The sequence below is a fragment of the Planococcus citri genome, chromosome 5 (genome assembly GCF_950023065.1).
Source record: "Planococcus citri chromosome 5, ihPlaCitr1.1, whole genome shotgun sequence".
In the NCBI taxonomy this organism is placed as follows: Eukaryota; Metazoa; Arthropoda; class Insecta; order Hemiptera; family Pseudococcidae; genus Planococcus; species Planococcus citri.
This window is the reverse complement of record NC_088681.1, coordinates 20,082,642-20,105,645: the sequence shown is the minus strand read 5'-3', so window position 1 is coordinate 20,105,645 and position 23,004 is coordinate 20,082,642. Positions and strand designations below refer to the sequence as shown.

At 32.7% G+C, this 23,004-nt stretch overlaps 1 protein-coding gene across 6 annotated transcripts in view; it reads left to right on the top strand.

Annotated features, from left to right (window-relative positions):
* Positions 1-23,004, top strand: part of Mbs (Myosin binding subunit) — a 102,555-nt gene that overhangs the window by 67,511 nt on the left and 12,040 nt on the right. For 3 of the 6 annotated variants that reach the window (XM_065370057.1, XM_065370059.1, XM_065370058.1), the window contains exons 10-18: positions 2,042-2,168; positions 2,478-2,609; positions 8,913-9,098; positions 9,503-9,619; positions 14,835-15,051; positions 15,277-15,447; positions 18,667-18,826; positions 22,119-22,240; positions 22,318-22,377. In XM_065370057.1, the coding sequence (XP_065226129.1) occupies positions 2,042-2,168; positions 2,478-2,609; positions 8,913-9,098; positions 9,503-9,619; positions 14,835-15,051; positions 15,277-15,447; positions 18,667-18,826; positions 22,119-22,240; positions 22,318-22,377 (1,292 nt within the window). The remainder of the gene's footprint in view (positions 1-2,041; positions 2,169-2,477; positions 2,610-8,912; positions 9,099-9,502; positions 9,620-14,834; positions 15,052-15,276; positions 15,448-18,666; positions 18,827-22,118; positions 22,241-22,317; positions 22,378-23,004) is intronic. The other 3 variants (XM_065370061.1, XM_065370060.1, XM_065370063.1) reach the window with 3 other exon arrangements.

The following is a 23,004-nucleotide window of genomic DNA, read 5'->3' as shown; positions in this document are numbered from 1 at the left end:
GCATGTCTGGCTTCTCGAGGTCATCGACCCGTTGGTCCGGCTCTTCGAGGTTGTCTGTCTGTCTGTCTGTCTGCTTGGCTGCAATTATTATTTGGTTCTCGGTAGAAAATTTTTAAATGGTTTTTTCCCAGAAAATTGCAAAAGCCCCTTTTTCGTCATCAATGCCATAAAAAGTCCTGTTTTATGATGTTAGTCAGAAAAGTTTTGTTTTTTGCCAATAGTACCAAAAAACGTCCCATTTTCTGTCGAAATTTTGAAAAAGTCCTGTTTTTTTCATTTCCTCAGTCAACTTTCGTAATTTTCCATTTGTTTATTTATTTTTTAATTATTTATAGTTCTTAGTTCTCTATAAAAATAGAAACATTTTGACCCCAAAAGAGTCTGTCTTAAATAAATTTGAGTCTCTTCTTTACCAAATTGACCCCTCCCCCCCCCCTATTTAAATGTAGGTGCTATTTGAAGGGTCTGAAAAATTGGATAAATTGGTCTGGAAAGCGGGGGGAATGTATCGGAAAATGATTTCTTCAATGAATTGGTCACTATGTTGGATATTAACTTAGCTTCTGTAGTCGACTATCCTGTTCTTCAAGTGTGCCTCAAAATTAATCAAAATTGCAAAAAATTGAATTGGACTTGGTTTTCAAGAGTGCTGAGTTTGAATATTCACTTACTTTTTGAATACGACCCTTTCAGTGCCCTTCATCTACCCTCTCTGTTATTTTGAAGGGAAAAATGTACGTAAATCGCGCCATATTTTCGTAAACTCTTGTATCTAATTGTGTGAAAATTACAAGGCTCTTCCAGTTCTCCTCACCTTTCTAACGAGAAAGTGTCAAAAATGACGATGATTTTAGTTTTTGGATTTGAAAAAAAAAGGTAATCAGTAGTCTATTGTTTTGGATTTGAAATTTTCGAACATTCTTCACGAGATATAAATTTTTTTGGAGGGAGGAGAGGGAGGGGAGGCAAAGAACTTGCCTTAATTTTTTCTACAGATCGCTTCGGTTGTCGTAGGTAATTAATTAACAACGTGCTATAATCGATGTCGCAGTATCAATAAAAAAAAACAATGGTAACTCAAGAACGAGGAAAAGATACCGCCGCGTCGCGCGTGAAATTTACCAGACAATGAAACATCACAACGACGATGGTCGCAGTTACTAGAACGCAGTTTAAACATTTATGGTTTATTGCTTATTGAATACCTACGTTTTTTTTCTCTTTTATTTTATTTATCGTTCTTACCACGACAGTCGGAGTCGGACACCTGCGTGACGACTTATGTACATCTCTATGGTACTTTAAACAATGTGAACAAACAGAACAAAATAATATAGACAACGGCAACAAAAACACCATAAACATCTCGGTACCTATGATTTCAATTAAGATGGATTTTTCGAGTGGTTTTTCATTATTGCGAAGTTGCGAAGAAGATGATCTATGGAAATGGTGGTCGTTGGTCGCGATCGTGTTATTATGATTACTCATCATTGTAGTAGGTAGAGTGAGAGGTACCATTATAGATCGGGCGATTAAAACAAACAAACAGGGTCGCCTCCTCGGTGTGTTTTGGCGCTTAATGTACCTCCTGTATAAGAGACCTCTGTTCTCTATCTGCATAAACCAGTTACCTACCAGTTCGGGGGCTTCATCGTTTTGTTATTATAGAAGAGTTGCAAAATGGAAAACAAGAGGAGGTTATTATGTAATATGTATTAACATGCGCTATAGTGGTAGAGAGATAGATATATACGTGTAATGATTCATGTGTCCACTATGGTGTATGTCCATGTACTTTGTATTAGTTGTAGGTATTGACTGTATATGTAGAAGATGGAAAGAAAGAGAGAGAGAGAGGTGAGCACGCGAGCTTTATGATAAAGTCGATGGAACACGACGCGGCGTGTTCTTTGTTGCGTGGTTGTTGTATCGGTGCGGCGACGATTTGTCTGAATGTGTGTGCTGTGCTGTGTGGATGGCGGTTTGTTTATTGTATACTTCGAGCTTTATTATTAATGATCACATTTTACGATACTAGGATTCGAAGATGAGAAGTTATGGAATAATAATAATACAGCAGCATCCAGCGAGTCGGTAGCTGTACACGATGATAAAGCACCTGAGGTCGTTTTAAGACGTACTCAAAGCTTCGAAGCTGATGATAAGTAAGTTTGCGATGGCATATCTATCTACATCTGTACTGTACCTTACCTACCTATATCTATCGTATATATCTTATAGTACTATACGTACGCTAATCATACGAGTATAACCTAACTCGATTAACCGTATATAGCTTATACGCTTAATTGACCAACTTTTTTTTTTTATATTCTAATATGGCTCGACGATTTCAAACGTTATTTACTTACTATTATTTCACCTACTTACCTACTAGCTGATTTTACGTCTTACGTGTGTATGTGTGTGTTTGTGATCGGCTTACATGGCGCTTTTTACTATGTATAATATAGGTTTTATCGAAGGTATTGCGAACTGAAAGCTAAAATCGAATCTGGAAATACTCACCCTGCGTTAATTCCTCCGCATACAAATAACACCGGCAGCTTACCAACGCGATCTGCGTCGCTGAAAGAAAGAGCAAGGTATGATTATGATTCTTTTTGTATTTCTCATCGTTTTCCCGCAACCAACCAACCAACCAACTATTCGAGTACCTTGTATCACTATCAATCGGCTTCGGCCAGCCAATGAGTCCGGTGTAATTGGAACCGTGTCGTTATGTAGTACCTGCTATTATTGCTATATTATGACTGACATATGAAATAGATATGGATATTGCTATGATTGCTTTGCTGTAGCCAAGTCAAGTGACGAGAAAGTGACTCGTATCGTAGATTTATACTGCTTTTACTAATATTCAAATTTCCCCGTGAAGTTATAAGTCAGGGTTTAACCCTTTGATGAAAAATCTGAACCTGTTGATCAAAACGTGATTTGTGAGAAAAAAATGCATCGCATGCTAGAACGCTTGGGTATACATTATTTTGTGTCTATTTGCTCAAAAGTTGCACTACGGTGGTCAAAAGACCCCTCATTTTTTGCTCAGAGGTTTTGGGTGAGTGAAATGTCATTCCCCCCCCCCCCCTCCCGCCATAAATTTAAAATCAACTGAGAAAAATTACTACGCTCCACTTTTTTTCTCGATTACCTGTTCTTCATCGAGATGGGTTGAAAAAAGAATTTACCACGGATTTTGTTGAAATTCGGGGAATTGGTTCACTTTGGATTGAAAACGTTCCATAAAAAATTTGAGATCCTTAGATCACATGAGAGTGCAGTTATTGGTACCCAAATAGGGTCGTTAAAAAAAAAAACAAAGAAAACCCTATTTTTTGCAATTTTACCTCATATAACTTTATAAATGTGGGAAATAGTGACTCGGGCTCGTTTGCTTTTCTTTTTCGAGTTTGAACTTTTTTTTTTTGAATGATTATTCAGATTTTAAAATTTTGAAGAAAAATACTCGTAATAAACTTTGTACGAGTAACTCATCGCACGAGAAAAGAGCTTTTGCTCTTCGCTTCGCCAGAACCAGTTTGTTTCTCTTTTCCATAATTAAAAAATTCCAGTTCTGAAGCAGAAATGAGAAAAAAATTTTAGCTAGTCGTTATGCGTATGAATATTAGGCAAAATTATACCTACCTGTCAAATAACAGAATTGCTATTTTTTCTCTTATTTATTTTATTTTAAAATTCTTCGTTTTGTTTCGAAAAACAATAAAGCGAATGAGATCCATTTTTGGGGTCGGAAGCAAAGCGTAAAAAGTGACGATTCTTGTCGCGATTTAAATTCATCAAAATAAACAATTCAATTTTTTTTCTAATTTTTTTTCATGAAAATGTCCAAGATTTCTACCAGGTCGCGAAAGCCGCGGAAAAGTTGAAATTTTGAAAATAGGTCGCTACTCTCTAAATTTGAAACAGTGAAATTTCACTGCTTAGCAGTCACGACATTTTGCCTTCTTAAAAGCAGTAGTTTTTTACTGCAAAACAGTAGAAAATCTACTGAATTAGTCAGTCAAAATTATTTTTACAGACCAATTCAGTAGATGCTTCAAATTTAGGGAGTAAAGTCGGGAAAAGGTCGAAATTCTGACCAATAATCACCAAAAAATCGCATTTTTTAAAAAAAGTTGACCAAAAAATTTTTTTTGTAAAAAAGTTGCAATTTTTTTCAAAAATTTCCAAACAATTTTTTTTGCTAGAAAAACGGAATTTACTTTTGTAAAAAAAGGAAGGACATTACCGAAAAAAAATCGCGAAAAAAAGGTCGTGATTTTGAAAATATGTCACAAAGGTCGCGGTTTTTACCAAAAATCACCAAAAAGTCCGAATTTTTCGAAAATTTTCAATTAATTTTTTTTCGTAAAAAAATAAAGGATGGGGGCACTGAAAGAAAAATTGCGAAAAAATGTCGCGAAAAGTCGCGATTTTGAAAGTATGTAGTTCGCAAAAAATTGCAAAAAAGTCGCAATTTTTACCAAAAATCACCAAAAAGTCAAAAATTTTTTCAAACATTTTCATTTAAGTAATTTTTTTTTGTAAAAAAGTGAAGGAGGGGTATCAAAAAAAATCGCGAAAAAAGGTCGCGATAAGTCGCAATTTTGAAAATAGATTGCAAAAGTCGCAATTTTTTTCAAAGATTTCCAAATAATTGTTTTTGTAAAAAAATGAAGGAAAGGTACCGGAAAAAATCGCGAAAAGAGAGGAAGAAAGAGAGTTGTAAATTCTCAAGATTCAGCTTTTTAAAAAAATGTGTTTCATTCAGTCGAAAAATAGAGATGAAAAGACTACAGAAGACAAATTTTTTCGAAAAGATAAATTCTCAAATCATTCGGGGCCTTTCCTTATCCTTCGAAAAATAATCGTGGAGATTTTTAGTTTGAGATCACAAGGATTGGTCAATCAAATGTCTCGAATCACAAAGGTGAAACGTTTAATATTTATTTTCAGCCGAATTTGGATTTAAAAAAAAAAAAAAGTCTTTTTGAATCCCAAAATTGTGTGTATAATTTTCTGTTGAGTTTATAAAATTCACCTCAAAAGATTTGCTTTGAGTTGTTACGATGGTGACAGTTTTTGATCTCTTTCGTAAGTTAGAAGGTGCTCAAGAAATAAAACATGTGTACCTATTTATATGAAAAATATTCAAAATTTGGGAAGGGAGAAAGAAAGGAAATTCAGTAGTCAATTGCAATTTTATTGACAAGTAATTTTCAAGAAAGAATCAAGTACGATGATTTTTTGAGAAAAAAAAACAATGGCTATTTTACTTCCTCAGTTACAGTTTATAAAATCCATACACATTGCACTGCACAAACATAATTTCTTTGAAAATTTTGGAATTAGTGCCTTTTGAAATCTCGAAATACAAATTTGATTGAGGTATGGCAGGCCTTTGATGCGACATACACCTTTGAAACCGGTTCAGTGGTTCGTAATTTGCACTACTAATAGGTACTTGATTTTTATGAAAGTGAAAGTATAAAAAAAATAAGTTGCAGAGCTTTATAACTTAACATACTCTAAATATTTTTTCATATCTCAATTTTCTTGAGAATTATCATCGATTGCTGACTGAGAAGGGGTTTGAAAAACCGAAACTGAGAATTTTTTCAAACGCAGAATACTCGACGATAGTGACTGGTAAATGTGGGTTGAAGGTTATTATAATATAAGAAGTAGGTCGTTTCTCGAACCTCATCTGTCTGAAAAATCTCATTTTCGAAAAATTTGAACACTTCTTCCTCAGGAGAAACACTCTTTGAGTCTTTATGATCTGTGGGTATTTTCGCCTGCAAGATGTACTTGTACTTACACAATGGTACATAAGTTAGAACGAATAAGTCCATCGTTCGCGTCACTCTCTATACCTAAGATCACACGCTAAATGTGTATGTGTCAGCTCGAAAAGATTTTATACACTGTACTAGTTTCCTTTAATGGTAATTCTGCTAATAGATACATTGATCACGCGGCGGCCACTACTCGTATACCCAAACGAGCGGTCCGTTTAACCCAGTCATTAATACGATGCTTGTCCAGTTTTTAAGTGTTTTTATCGTGCTGCCGTTCAAAAACCCCTATTTATTTGTAAAATTCTGAGTACTACGCGAAATGTGCGAAATTTGAAAATTGTGTATCGTTCAAATCGAAACTAACCAGTGACCGTACAGTTAGAGCTGTGTTATTTAGTCAAAGTGACGCGAAAGTGGTGGATACGAGATTGGTCATCGTTTTACGAATCATAGGTGGGGGGGTTTTCGGTCAAATTTGACCATCGAATATTGAACAACAGCTGATGTAGGATGGCGTCGAGTAAGTTGTGCTTTTTTTTTGCTATGGGTGAAGCGAAGGATTGGGAATGTTGAAAAAATTGGTGATGGTTTTTTTTTTTTTCAATAAAAATACATATTTGGTGTCTTTACGTTTGAATCGAATTTTTCGAACAAAGTGTAACGAGTTGTGTTTTGTGTTTGTGCTCCATTTTTAAATCTCTTCCCTACTTTTGAAATTTTTTCGAGCGATTGTAGAAAAAATTCTTGGAAATGTGTTTAGAGAAAGTAGAAACCGTCTACATCGAAAGTAGGTTCCTCCTGCGTCTTCTTTCTGGAAGTGTATAAAAAATACTACGCTGGTGAAGGTATTTTTCAATTTTTACGTAGTAACGGAATTCTCGAAGTTAACGAAGAATGAATCATTTTTTGAACGAATCGTTCGCGAATCATTTCATAAAATTTTATTTTTCATGATGAGACCTTGTGGTCAATTTTGAATTCATTTAGTGATTTAGAGTCGCGTTTTCTAAATTCGTTCGCGAATGATTCATTTTACGATTATGTAATTCAGTTGTTCACGAATGATCCACTAGTGAAATTTTGGATTGTTTTTGAAAGTCGTTCGCGAACGATTTGTTTGAATTCCAAGAGTCACTCAAAATGATATTGAATTGGTAATTTTCTTGATCGAGTCCAGTATTCAGAATATGTTCAAAAAACGATTCATTTTTGATGATCGATTCAGTCGTTCGCGACCGATTCCGTCTTGTGTTTTTTGGAGTATCAATAGTATCATCATCGTAAACCTGAACTGGGAGGAACAATCGATCGAAAAAGTCGAATTATGATTCAGTATTCGTTCGCGAACGACTGATTCGTGCACTCGTTCAGTCGTTCGCGACCAATTCGGTCCCATGTTTTTGTAGTGACGTCGTAAACATGAACTGAGAGGAATAGGAACAATTCAAAAGAGTTGAAATTGATGATTTAATATTCGTTCGCGAACGACTGATTCATGCACTCGCGAACAATTCATTTCGAAAATCATTAAAATATCTCCAAAAATTCAACCTAAACAATGAAAATGCTGATCGTGATCGATTTTACAAATTTCGTTCCCGTTGTGAATCATGTGGTCGCTGATTCAGTCGTTCGCGAACGAATTTTCACTTTGAATGGTCGTAACGTTGAGCTTCTGATGAATTTGATGCTTATAAAAGGTAATTTTTCGATCGGTCATGCCGAATTCATTTGTTGTGAACGATTTACGTGAGAATTGATGAAGTCGTTCGCGAATGATTCGTTCGAAAATATTGAACGATTTTTGCCAGTTCTAAGAAAATAATTTTTTGGCTGTTTCTTTCATATTCAAAGGACATATTTTAGTGCCCAATTGCGAAATTTCGATTTACATGTTCTGAATATTTTGGAACAGTCCTTAACCTGACCCCCTTCCCACTTATTGGGGGGGGGGTGATTTTGGAAGCTCCTGCGCCAATTTTGTTGTGAAAAAATGGATTTTTTGAAATTCTTACGTTTTTTGGATTGTGAATTTTTTTAATGAAAATAGAAGAGTGGGGAGAAGAAGGGGGAGGGATCCGTCTATCAGAATTGAATGGATTTCTAAGAAAAAAAAAACTTTTTCAAAATAATTTTGTATTTATGTAAATTGAAATTTCTTCTCGATAAAAGATATTTTTGATCTCAAAGTTTGACATAATTTTCGTCTTGCTTCTCCCCCTCCCCTTTATTTAAAAATTACAAAAATGGCAATCTCCTCAGCTATTCTCGCTCCTGATCTTAATCTACATATTTTTGGCCAATGGCCAGTTCTGAAAAAGTCTTGACATAATGTTTCCTCTTGAACAAATCGATTCGTTTGAAAATCCACCGAATGATTCGACTTATGTATGAGGTTGCAATAATTCCATCTACGTAAAAAATTTATTCAAAATAAAATAAATGAATAAACATTAAACATCGTGAAGACAATTCAGCTTGCCAAATTATGTATGTATTTCAGAAACACTTTCCTCGCAAAATCACCCACTACCCCACCTACACGATTTAAACGAAAAAAAGTAATCGAAATCGTTGTAAACAAATCCAATGTAGCCAGCTTAGGAATTGATCGTCGAGAAATACAAGTATTCCAGTCTCGAATTATTGAAAAATTTGAACCTTATGATTCAAAATTTTGACGAATCAACCGTAAAGAATTCCGTTACTTGCTCCCTTCCTCGGTTTGTCTCACATTTCGATAAAAATATAACAGTAATCGTAAAATTACGGTTTGTTTTATCGAATGGGTTAAAAATTCACTTATTACTTGTATTAAGTGATTAATAAACTTAGGTAGATATTTCCGAATGAGTCATTATCTGGCACGCCTATTTACATACTACACCTTTTTCGAGATAGCTCGACGACACTGGTGTACCAGTGAATCATGTTATAGGTCAATGAATGGACTCTCGACTGTGTGGCATGAAATGAAACTTGGGAAAAGGTTTTTATTTTACGAAAATTTTAACGATAATTAGTGTTAATGTATTTTACTTGTAAATTGTCGATTGCTAATTTTTATTTCATTTTTTTTTCTTTCAGGAAATTAATGCGCGACGATATACTATTACCAATAACATCATCGACGACTCCCACGTGTCCGATTTCGTCTACCACTAACGCCATTTCTGCGACGGCAGTGCAGGACATTATCGCCGCATCGACGACTGCAGGAGTCGGACCAAATTCGATCATTTCGCGAACTTTGACGGCTCAGCAAGTCAGAAGGTACTTACTGTTTTGCTTATACCTATAATGGTGTAGTTTGGTTACATCTTCTAGATCTAGTACGTACCTACGTCCTACACTGTACTGTACCTGTGGGAATATAATGCCTCATATATTAGTAGGTAATGAATGGGGCTAGGAGAGATATTAGTTCTATAGAGACTCAGCTCCTATAATAATTAGGTGGTAGAACCTATAGATAAAGGTATATCATCCTTATAGAAAACATTGCTAAGATCATGTGGTAGATCTACCTACACAAACACATTCGTCCTGTTTAGAATGCATCTACCTCTAATTAGCGTATTCTATAGTAGATTAATTAAGCTATTTTTTTTATACCTGGTACATATATCTATAAAATGCTGTTGAATCGGATTTTAATTTCAACCGAATTACCGCAGTGGTAATAAAAATGCGGCTAATAGCGTTAACGCGACAGAACAAACGACAATGTCAGCTCCGACTACGCCGATCGCTAGCAAACTTAGTCCCGGAAATATCTTCAAAAATTTCTTCAAGTGCGTATTTAGCCGATCGAAGTGTGCACTCGCTTGTGTGGCTGTGATTTATATTGCGCTTGAATGGTTTTTTCATACCTTAATTTTTTTTCTCCTTCATCCACGTCTTGTGTGCCTTATACAAAGTATAGAGATCCATTTGAGTAACATTTTATTTTGAAGTATGTAGATGTAGTGTGTTGTTTTTTTTTAGTGTTGATACTGAATGACATTATCAGTCGCATGTAGTGTTTTTTGGCACTGTAGTTGTAGGACTGGAAGGGAAGGAGGGGGGGGGTTGGAGTTTGGATTTCTGAATCTTTGGACAATTGAAGGGTTTAATTCCAAGTCGGCCTAAGTCCATTTTTATCATTTTTGAGTTAGCAGCGCCATCTGGTGGTACAGGTCGGTTAACACCTTTATCACCTTGTCCCAACACCTGGCGTTACTTTTTTCGCTCAGGAGCGCTGTTTTGCCGGCTCGAAAAAACAGCTGATTATTCCAAAGTGGCCTAAATCCATTTTTTACGAGTATTTGTATACAAGTGCGGTTGCGCCGGTTTTTTTTCAAGTTTTTCAACGATTTTCGAGAGACGAAATTTGAAGGTGCTTCGAATGAAATTGTTTCAGAAATGTATTAAATCAATGATTCGTGAATTTTTTTTTGAAAAAACGCGTTTTTCAGCTCTTTTTCGAAATTTTTAACATCAGATAATTCCAAATGGGCCTAAGTCCACTTTTTCTGACTGTTTGACGCGCTCTGGAGCTGAAAATACGCAAAATTAAAAAAATACCAATACGGTACTTTAAAGCAGAAAGATCAAGCTTCACAACCATATAATCACATCATTTATTATTGAAGCGGAAGGGCGAGAAAAACACTTATTTGTGTTTTTCTCGAAACGGAAAAAATGGACTTAGGCCGACTTGGAATTAAACCCTTCAATTTTATTATGAGTTGAGATGGTGCAAAAATTATATCCGCAAGAGAACTGCTGCAACCTTTCATTTTGTTGGAAAAATCAGTGGGATAAAAAATATTGTTTAAAATGTAAAAAAGAATAATCATCGTAATATTATTCAATAAAAGTCGTAAAATATGAGAAAAATATCAAAAAGACTCAGAAGTCGTTCAAAATTTATCCTAAACTGTAGGTGAAAATTTCATTAAATTTATTTTGAAAAGGTGTAAAATTGATCAATAATCGGGAAAGTTGTCTGAATTCTGAAATTATCTTAAAAATTGAACCCTTTTCCATTAAAATCTCTAAAAATACTGCAAATTTTGTAAAAAATGATTAGATATTGCTTGAAAACTACTTCAAATGCTTTGTAAAATTGGCCAAAATAGAATACAAATAAAAATAAATCTTTTACCGGATTTTTGAATTCTCGAACCCGATTTTCCAAATTAATATGACTGAAATGACCATTCTCGTTTCTCACAAATGAATTTTTCCAGAAAACTTCATTTTGAAATGTATGAATTTCGTGCAATTTTAATGACGAATTAAAAGTTTTATGCAATTTCGATTAAAAACGAGCCTTCCCTACAAGTTTGATGAAATAGTAAGATTTTATTGAAATGTTGACAAAAAAGGAGATTTTTTGGGAAGTTTGGCCAATAAAAAAACAGGTCTTTTGCAAATTTGGCGAAAAACTGAACTTTTACTCATATTTATGAATTCGAATTTCGAAATAATGGGATTCGAGGGATTTGTCATTCGAAAAAATGGCGATTGGGAACTCTGTAAAATTGATTAAAGTTGCTTAATGCGGTGTAAATAAATTGTATGAAATATTGTAAAAATTGAATATGAATGATTGAATGCATCAGTATTATGAAAAATATCTTGAACTTCAAAAAAATGCTACGAAAATTGTGCAATGTTTAAAAATGGTTGAAAATTTCATTAAAATGATTTAAATTGATAAAAATGTGTTAAGTAGGTACGTAAAGGTAAAGGTAAGAGTATAGTTTCTTTCCATAGGGAATAAAATTTCGCAGTGAGGAATAGAATTTTATTAAACTCACCTGCCATTAATTTCTTGTACCTTGCCTATCAAAATTGATGCAATTTGAAGAAAAATGTGCCCAATTCTGCATACGAGTATAAAAGATTAGGGCCTTATAAATGTAGAATTTTTCTCTCTTTTCTTTCACCCAGTTCTTGTGGCTAAAATTCTTAAAAAATAAAAACACTTCTCAAAACTTTACATTTTGAGAAAAAATGTTGAAAATTCATCAGCTCGTTTTAATAATGAAATGAATTTTTTGTGTGTTTTACTAACTGTTTGCGAAACTTGAGTGAATAAAATGATTCATATTTTGATGGTTTTTATGCTGATTGATGATTTGAAAAAATATTAACTTGTTCTTTATCATTTTTTTTACTGACTTGAATTTTGTTTTATTGATTTTTCTTATGTTTGATTTCTTGAAATATTTTTTTCTTCATAGAAACTTATATTTTAGTCAAAATTACTTATAAATGGCTGCAATTCATTTTATTTATTTATTTTTTCTTCAAATAATGCAGGAATGAGAACTTTAGAAGTGGAATCTTGTGGAAGGATTTTGGATCCCTCCCCTCCCCCCTCTCAAATACTTCTTAAAATCCGCAACCATTTTCGATTGTTTTCGTTGTGGCAGCTGGTAATCCTCAGCTTTCCACCCCCTTCCCTCTCAAGTATCTCTATAAAACTTTGAGTTTTTTTTTGTTTTTCAAAATTTCGTGTGATAAGTGATAACAGAGTCCCAATCGCTCAAAATGAGAGCTCCTCAAGCAATCTCTGTAAAAAAAAAAATTATGATAGATTAAAATGTCTACTTTTGAACCAATGGGTCTTGTGGAGAAATTTGTCCATCACCAAAAATATGTTGGAAGCGTCTTCTGTGCTGAAAATTACAAAAAATGAGTTCAAGAAGCAGCTGAAATGAAGATTTTTGCATTTTATTCAAAAATATCGTCAATCCAAAACTTATTTAGAATAATTTCACGGTCTGATTCATAATTTGATGTCACGTGTTTTGCTCGCTTTTATCGAGTCCCCTTCCCTCTCCCCTTTAGAATCTACCAAATTTTAATCGTTTTTTTTTTTCTTTCAAATTAAGGTACACTATTGAGTCATTTACCTTATTGAATGAAAAAAAGACAAAAAATGAAAAATTGCAAAGGTTTATGCAATTTTGAAGAAATATTTTAATATTTTTCCCCCTCAAGATTGATACAGCTTGAAAAATGTTTTGGTCTCTTGATTGCAAATTTGCAATATTAATTTTGATTTAAATGTTGATATTTTTTTAGTAATTTTGATTTTTTCAAAAGTACTAATAATACTTGAGCAAGTAAATTAATACAGAGGTCTTGCTCAAAAAAGTAATGAGAAAATATTTCTGATTTCAATAAAAGTTACCTACTCACATTTTAAAATTTATTATAAAATTCAAAGTGTAAATAAGAGATGCAAGGCCTCCGAAAGATGAAAAGGAGATTCACAATGAAGAAGACAGAATATTATTTAATTAGCTCCAAAGTTCATCTCCTTCACAAAACTTCAATTCGAACCTTAAAATTTTAAATGGAAAAACGTATAAAATGAATTTCCCGTTTTTGAAATCCAATAAACAGTCTTCCTTAAGTTGATTTTCCAATTTTTTCAAAATGAAGTCGAGCAAGAAATTATTGTTAAAAAATGGTCTGAATGAGACTTAGCAAACATTTGAGCTTTCAAGGTCAGTAAGTATCTAATCTTTTTCCTTCAAAAGCTCAAAAATTTCAAAATTTAAACCTTTTTTCAATTTAAAAAAAAATTGATATGAGAAAAAACTTGTTTAAAAATTTTTTGCCCTATGATTTTTCCTTCAATTTTTGCTTCTATTTATTTTTGAGAAAATTCGTTGAAAAATAAGTTCAATTTTTAGTTTTTTTTTTGTTTTATATTTCAAAGACGAACAGTGAATATTTTAAGTGAAAATTGAAGTGTGATTTTAGGGCTGCTGTTTTCACCCAATAAGATCATTCACGATGAGTTTTCTCCATTCGTCCATCTTTTTCAAGACTCGATTCACTTACTAAACTCTGAAAGGGCGGAGGGGAGTAGAGAGGAAATTTTCTCGAAAAATCAAATTCAATGAATAAAAACGTAATAAAATCATATCGATTGAAAGCTCAAAAAAATTTCTCGCGTTTTTTTGAACTCGAAAATAAAAAAAACGAAACACGAAAAATTTTCATTCATTCCTCGATCCTATAGGAGAAGGAGGGGGAAATCTACGAAAAATTTATTTCTAAATTCTTTCTCCAAAATTTGAGTAGATTTCAAAATATTGGAATTTTGTACACTGGGAGGAAGGAAGGGGGGGGGGGTAAAGACCGAAATAAATTGTTCATCTATTTTGGCCTATTTTGACCTAGGGAATTTGATCAGCTATGGAACGTGCCAAATTATTTAAGATTTCGTGATTCTTGGATTTTTTTGCTGTTTATAATGACGAACTGAAAAAAATTGCATTTTCTCGCTCGTCTAGTTACTTATTCATTTCCTTCTTCCTCTCCCTTTCCAATTTTACAGACTGAAGGCTAGTTAAATGCAAGGACCAATTGGTGGTCACAAAATAACATAGTACCTTGAAGCAGGTACCACCTACCCAAACATACCCATCCTAATTACCTGACACTTGCACCTATATTCGAATTATTCACCGATGAATGACCCTGCATCGAGCATGTACAATTTACGAGTAATTTTCACGCCATACTCAGCGAGCTTATGACTAATCGGTATTTCATTGACGAGGATTTCGTATTAAGTTGACTAAAAAGTGTAAAATTGCGTGGAAAAATAACAAAGGGAAATTATTGTCGCAGGTTACTCGTGTTTCATTTGAATTGAAATTGTGAATTGCGACTTGATTAAGTATAGTGAAGCTTGATCGTGTTAGCGTTGTTAGTTATTTTTTGCATGAAGTTTTTATTTTTTTGAAAAGTTTTGTTATTATTTTTGTTGAAAAGTATGGTACTAGCTAAGCTTGTTAGCACTTGGTCGCAAAGTGTTGAACTGTAATGTTATTTATTTCATATCTATGTATTTTACACTTATCACTTATTATTTTATACATTTACTAGGTTTATTGTAGAAAGCAATATTTATATGTGTACAAATTTCTATGTATATCAAGCACTTGAAATTTTTCGGTCAAAATTTTAACGATTTATTTCAACGTACTCTTACAGATCTTTCGTACCACCGGTCAGAGATGAAGAATCGGAAACGCAAAGAAAAGCTCACGCGAAACGAGTCCGAGAGACGAGGCGATCAACCCAGGGTGTCACGCTGGAGGAGATAAAATCGGCCGAGCAATTGGTCAAGAAGAAACAACAACAGCAACAGCAGCAATTACAACTAGCGTCGATGCAGCTCAACAGTTTAACACCGACCGGCGAACAAACGGTAAATACTAAGGGTAAACTTCGGGTACTGGTTTTTTGAGCTATTGTTTTTTTTTTACAATTTTCTATCTGGCGACTAATTCGGCCCATGTTGAGAACAGTTTCGGCCAATTCTGCCATAAATTTTTTTTCTTTTCTCTTGTGTACGTGATAGATAAATTTGTTGTTGTTGTTGTGTACCTTCTGATACAACGGTGTGTTGTCTTGTATGTGAATCTCTCAACAGCCTAGTACTGGAAATACTACAAATACGGAGCAGAATGATGTTGTTGTAGAACCTACGAGTATATCTGTTAGCGCTACGATTACTACAGGCACAACTACTGTGCCACAAACTAATAAAACTACCAATGAAAGAAGACCTTCGTGGCGACTTAGAATTGATAATGGTTGTAAGGTGTGTGTCAGAATCTGAATTATTATTGTGTACTCTCGTTATAGTGTATCTCTTTCTGTGCTATACCTTTACTACATTACGTATTATTATCGTGACACCTATGGTTTTTTTCCTTCACCATTTTTTGAAGTGTAATTACTCTTTTCTTCGCGAATGTCGACTTTTTTCACTTCACTTCACTCGTCATTAACCCCCTGCGCTTGTTTGTTTACGTTTTGTGATGTGTGAATTAGGATAAGAAAAGGAGATTGGTGTTTTGTGTGTTGGGTTGTTTTTGGCCGAATTTTCTGCTTAGCCAGGGATATAGTGAAACTTGAAGGATTTTACATAAACTATCATTCTTCCCCTCCCCCTTCCCCTCTGAAAAATGAATAAAGGAAAGGAGCCTAGAAATTCGTATAACGATAGGTTATTATTGCCTTCAAATTGCTTGCTTATTTTATTTAGAATTCATGAAATTTGTTCAACTAAAATTATGAGAAAATGTTTAAAAATTGAAGTAAAAAAATTCTGAAATTGAAAAAAAAAAATCTTTTGAAAATTGTTCGAATTGACGAAAGTTGACAATTTTTTCATTGTATCGTTGTAAAAATATTATTAATGAATGATTTTAAAATTCATGAAATTTTGTAAATAGGTACGCATAAAATTCGATGAAAAGTTTTAAAAATTGCACATTCATGTCAAAATTCTCAAAATTTTGTCGAAATGATATAAAAATTGAACAAAAAAATTTGAAAATTATCAATAACGTTGTAAAAATATTGAAAAATTTGAATTGCATAAAATTAGTGAAATTCACATGGAAATTGATGAAAATATGAATCGTAAAAATGAATGAAATTCGATATTGTGAGTCATTTGTTGGATTACCTACAATTAAAAATGGTGAAAAATTTTATGAGTTGCTGAAAATTGAATAAAATTCTTGTAGGTAAACATAGTAATTTATAAAAATTTCAAAAATAAAATTATAATTAAAAATTTCTTGACCGAAAAAAGTATCTTAAAAGCAGTTTAAAATTTAATTATTGCATACAATTTTTGAAAGTTTACAAAAAAGTGATGAAATTATTATAGGAGAAGATGCTCAAAGTGCACTAAAACCATTAAACTCATAAAAAAAACTGATTTGAGAAAAGTTGTGAATATACAATTATACATATCTCTGTATTGTTTAAAATTTACAGAATTATCGCAGAAATTGATTCAAAAAAGGTGTAGAAAAAAGTTGATTGAAAATTGTAAAATTTGTTTGAAATTTCTGAAAACTATTACAAAATTGTAGTAAAGTTGAAAATTTTTTATGTGGTCCTGTTTTTATTTTATTTTCTGTTTTTGGGCAATTTTCATGCCATTTCAGCCATTTGAAATTTTTTTAAATTCTGTCATCTGAAAGGAAAGATTAAAATTAAAAGTCTCACGCAAAACTAATTTTTTTTGAATACCTAGTTTTTTTTTTCTCGGAGAAACCGAATTTGGGATTTTTTTTAGATTTTTAACAAACGTTTCAGTCTTTGATTTTTGGAACTATTTTCAGAAAAAAGGAAAACTCTGAGCTCATTTTTCTAAAAAAAAAAAAATGTTTTTTCCCATCATTTTCAACTAAAAAAAAAATAAATAAATGAAAAATTGTGGATGTAGGTACATATTTGTATGTTTTTTTAAGAAGATGGATCCGTTTCTTCCCCCCCCCCCCCTCCTTCTTTGGCAACACATCAAAAAGTGAAGTTTTGAGTGTTTTTTTTTTGTTTTTTTTGTCAATAGTTTTTTCTTATCATCCTTCATGAAGTCTTCTCTGAATTAGTGTTGATAAAAATTTGTATAATTTGAAAAGTATTTAGAAGTCGGCTCAAAACAAACCGGATTGTGATTGGGGGGGCTGTCCTATCCAGTTAGATGAAATTGTATTTCGAGTACTCGGCGGTTTGAAATTAGGATTAAAGTGTTCAAAATTTCAATAAAAAGCACAGAAAACATTTTTTTTGTATTTTTTTTTTTTTTTGGATAAATTAGAATTTTGCATTTTTTGGAAGACGGAGGAAGAGGGGTCAGAAAATTATCAGAATTGAATTTGAATAATTTTTAAGCACCAAGAGTAAATTTTTGAAAAATTTCTTCAAAATGAGTAGGTAGGTAGTAGGTACCTAGTTCGAAAAAGTAAATTTTTTCTGAAAAGTTGATTGAATTACTTGGAAAAATAAACTTGAATCTCAGATTTTATGAAAGCATTATTTCCAAGAGAATTAAACCTCATTTTTATCTGAAGTTTTGTGCTGTAGAATGTATTTTTTTAGAGGATTTCCATTGACTCATAGAGTTTTATATTCTTGACTCAAAAATCACAAAAGCCTTATTTTCATTTCTGCTCTCCTTTTGACATCTTAATTTTACATATGTCACCTCCCCCCTTCATAAAATTCAAAAAAATCGTAATTTTTTCATGGATTCTTATTTTTACTTCATATGATGTAGTTTGGGGGGAAAATTTAATCAAAGTACACATTTTTTTCTTTTTCCATTTTATTTTCCTTCTTCGTTTCATGTCTTTTCAAAATTGAATCATTCATCAGTGTTTGAAAATTCGGCTAAGAAATGACGTTTGCTTATATCTACAACTTGTGTTATCGCGATACTAACCTAATTACTGCCTTTTACGTTGTGTGTGTGTTTGTTCGATTTTGTGAATGGTTTTTTAAGATAATTTCGTAATACGCTACGAAATGTTTGTAATCGTTTTGATATACGTATTACGATAACGAGTGATTTTGCGATGCTAATTGCAAAAGGTATTACGATGGTTGCATGTGCGGTGTGTTATTGTGCATGTAAGTAATCGTATGTGTGATTGTTTGTGTGTCTTATCTCGCAATTTATTCCTTTTTGTTGCCATCGAATGTAAGCTAGTTTTTACTTCATTCTGATTCAGTGAAATATTACTTACTTACCTGGTACCGGTAGTGTTCCTGGGTGTGAAAGGATCTGATAGAAAAATGACTTTAGAAAGGGTAAATGTTTTTTTGCTTTCAATTTTTGTGTTTTTCACCGTTTTTCTTTGTCGATTGCAACCTTGTAATTTGTTTTGGTCGAATGGATTACGGATTACCTTGTTTAATAATTTTAACATGAATGATTCAAGTTCGATGTGCTTATTGGGTCTGGGTTTGCGTATTATAATCGAGATACTGAACTTGGAAATATGTGTTTTGTTTTTTAAAGTTCATGTTGGAAGATGCTCGACGTAATGAAAAAGACGACGACGCTATTAATGAAAATGTTACTAGATGGACGACCTCGCAGTCATCGCCAAATGAAGCTACCGATACCGCTACAGTTACTTTACCTTTAAGAAAACCTAATAAGTTTGCTGAAGATGGAGGTAATTTGAATTTACTTATTTATATTCATTATAGTAGATGATAATAATATGAATATTGAGATTGAATTTTTCATATTCTATCTTTGAAAATGAGAATGAATTTTTTAAAACTTGAAAATTTTTACAATATTTCAAGATGATTGAATAAGACTGGATGTGAGGTGAAGAGAGGAGGCCAGCTTTTCATCAGATTTTTTTAAGGTTCACTAAATACAATTTCAAAGTTCCCATCAACCTTCCAGCTCTGGAATTTCCTGGTCGTAGGCTCGTTATTTCAAATTTCAATTAGGTATATAGTTGAGATGTTGAGATTATTTTACTGAATTGAATAATTCCAATTGTAAAAGTTAACAAAAATTCCTAAAATAAGAGTGGTGAATTTTGTATAAAGGAATTTTTGGTATTTCTAATTTTGAGGAAGAAATAAGCTTGAAAATCTTCCAACAGAGTAGTGCATATTTTTCAGAAACCTTTTTGTTTCTCGTCGATAATTATTTATTTATTTGAAATTTTTTTGGCACGGTTTAGTGGTAAAACGTCGGTTGATAGTCTTGTTTTGCTGTTATTTGATTTTTACGAGTATTTGAGCTATTAACCAGACATCATTTGTGCAATTTTCAAAGAAAAATTTGCAATGTAAACAATCTCACGTTTTGTTTTTACTGTCTTCATTAATTTGCAATTGCATAAGCTGAGACGATTCTCGGGCTTTTAGCGGATTTTTCAACTTCCGAGAATTTGAGAAAGATTTGAACGTAGTTTTTTGAAATCCTCTTCTAACGGTTCAAATCGTCGTAATTTTTCCTGCTAATTATTTTTCGAAAAAAATGCAAAAAGTTGTGATATGTACTTGGGGAATTTTTTTTAAATTCTTGTAGGTAAGTCATAAAAAAAAGTTTTTTGAAGTCAGATTAAAACCAACTAATTGTTGTCCAAATTGTATCTGGGGTCTGATAAGTAGGTGACATCAAAATGTCAGAAATTGTTTTTATCTCTTTCAAAGTTTTTGAAAATCTAATTCATCTAATATCAAGAATTTATCAAAAAAAATGTTCAAAATTCTAAAATTTTGACATAATATTGAACATTTATTTTGCAAATTACAAGTTTTCTTTTTAACCGCTCTTTCGCTTGAGCCACTTTGGCTTTTTATAAAACTTTCTGGAAATGAGATAATTTAACAAAATCTTCGTTAAGTAAGGAAAGAAATGAAAATGTTGCTAGTTAGTAGACGCTAATTCTTGACACATGCAAGTCTATAACCTTGTATACCCCCTCACCTCCCGTAAACATGAAAAAAATTGATTTTCGCGTTTAAAAAATCCTCTTTTTGTTCCAATATTGCCGAACAAAAGTCCTGTTTTTTTTTTTTGCAAAATTTGCTTATAAGGTTCAGAAGTGTAAATTTTTGAAAAACTTGTCAAAAATCTCAATTTTTAAAAAACTGGTAAAAAAGTCCATTATGTATTAAAAAACTGGTCAAAAAGTTTCAATTTTTGATAAACTAGTCAAAAGTCCCAATTTTTGGAAAATCAATCAAAAAGTCCCAATCTTTGAAAAAACAGTCAAAAAGCTCTCAACTTTTGAAAAACTAATCAATAATTGCCTTTGAAAAAGTTGTCAGAAAGTTGAAAAACTAGTCCATAAGTCCTAATTTTTGAAAAAATTTTTAAATATAGTCTGATAAACTTGTCAAAAAGTCCCAATTTTTGAAAAACTACTCAAATAGTCTCAACTTTTGGAAAACATGTCGAATAGTCTCCACTTTTAGAAAACATGTCAATTAGTCTCAATTTTTAAAAAAACTAGTCAAAAAGTCCTACTTTTTGAAAAAGTTGTCAGAAAGCCTCAATTTTTGGAAAACTTGTCAAAAAGTCTCAATTTTTAGAAAACGTGTCAAATTCAAAATTAGTCTCAATTTTTGGAAAACTTGTCAAAAAGTCCCAATTTTTGAAAAACTAGTCAAATATTCTCAACTTTTAGAAAACATGTCAAACAGTCTCAACTTTTGGAAAACATGTCAATCAGTCTCAATTTTTAAAAAACTAGTCAAAAAGTCCTACTTTTTGAAAAAGTTGTCAAAAAGCCTCAATTTTTGGAAAACTTGTCAAAAAGTCTCAATTTTTAGAAAACGTGTCAAATAGTCTCAATTTTTTAGAAAACTAGTCAAAAAGTCCTAATTTTTAAAAAAGTTGTCAAAAAGCTCAATTTTTGAAAAACTTGTCAAAAAAGCCTCAATTTTTAAAAAACTAGTCAAAAAGTCTCAACTTTTAGAAAACTTGTCAAAAAGTTTCAAGTTTTGAAAACATTGTCAGAAAGTCTCAATTTTTTGTAAACTAGTCAATAATAAGTCCCAAATTTTAGAAAACTTTTCTAAAAAGCTCAATTTTTTGAAGAACTAGTCAAAAAGTCCTAATTTTTGAAAATGTTGTCAAACAATCTGGAAAACTTGCCAGAAAGTCTCAATTTTTGAAAAACTAGTCAAAAAGTCTCAATTTTTTAAAAAACTAGTCAAAAGTCCCAATTTTTGGAAAATCAGTTAAAAAGTCTCAACTTTTGAAAAACTAATCAATAAATTGCCAAATTTTGGAAAAGTTGTCGAAAAGTCTCAATTTTTGGAAAACTTGTCCAAAAGCTCCAATTTTTGAAAAATTAGTCAAGAAGTCTCAACTTCTGGAAAACTTGTCAAAAAGTCTCAAGTTTTGAAAAAGTTGTCAGAAAGTCTCAATTTTTGGAAAACTAGTCAATAAGTCCCAAATTTTGGAAAACTTTTCAAAAAGTCTCAATTTTTGGTAAACTAGTTAAGAAGTGCCGATTTTTAGTATAATTCTAAAAACGTGCTCATTTGTGTAAAAATTTTCAAAAAGTGTTCTTTTTTGGTCAAATTGTCTAAAAGGGGTCAATTTTAGCTTAATTGTCACACACTTCGAACAGTCCTGTTCTTGCCAAGATTGCTCAAAAAATCTTATTTTCGCTAAAATTATCAGATAATTTCAGTTTGAGTACGAAAAAGGCATAAAAAAGCACGAATTTTGGTAGACACCCTGTCGTAGAGCTTTTTGAAATTACGATGGAAAGTGTTACAGCTTCCCAATTCAACCTTTAAAAAATATGCAAAATAGTCACTCCCCTCCCAAACTCCCTCCTCCATCACAATGATTGTTGATTAATCCGTAGGATGATTGACCAAAATTATGTAAAAAAATACCATTAATTTACTACTTCGTTTGAATTTTCAAATGAATTAATTGTACCCATTTTCATATTATTTATTTTTTATTTTTGTTATCAGAATTGGATAGAGAAGATAACCAAGAAGCAGCGAAAAATGTACCTACAACTCAACCAGCTAATCCTAGAAGGAAGCGACCTAAAAGAAGATCAACCGGGGCTGTGCAGTTCGATAACGAAGTTGTAAGTAGATTATTTCCTCCTCGGCTCGTATGAAAATTCCAAACATACGAATTTTTTTCTTTTTTTTTTCTTCACAGGATGAAAATGAGAAACCAAATTCGACCGGTGAAACGACCAACGAAAAAATTGACAACGAGGTGAGTAGAACTCGGTACCTACTAACTAGCTACTTTTAAAGAAAATGGCAGCATCAGTCGTCGCATCTTCACTCGCTGGCCCGTACATCGTACATTTTAGTCGAGTAATTTCTAGATAATTTCACGGACGAGCGACAAATTTACCTTTATAATACAAACACGAGGTTGAAAAATTGGTCGCGGTCCGTTTGCAAACTGGCGCTGGTGGAGTATTTAAATGAGATACGAGTACGAGTACTTGTGACATGGTCTTCGTCAGCTGCGTCAGTTCGTCACTCCGCACAATAATGGCATTGTTTTTTATTCGATGAAATTTTTGGCATCGCGGATCAGCTCGGATCCGGTGGGCTTTGAAAAGCGAAAATAACACGCCCCGGTTTTTAAAAAGTTCGCGAATTGCAGTATTAAAAATCGAACGCATTTGAAAAGTATTCGGTGACCGGTGTTTATGGATGGCGTATCTATAATTAGATATTCGATGCGTAAGTTTGGACGAGATATGTTTTTAAAATATCGCGGCCCCTGGCAACCGTACAGAAAATCGGTTTGGTAAATAAAAATGCTTTTATTCGATGCTGCGATGGTGATGATGATGATGATGATCGTTATGTAGTTACAACAACGTTG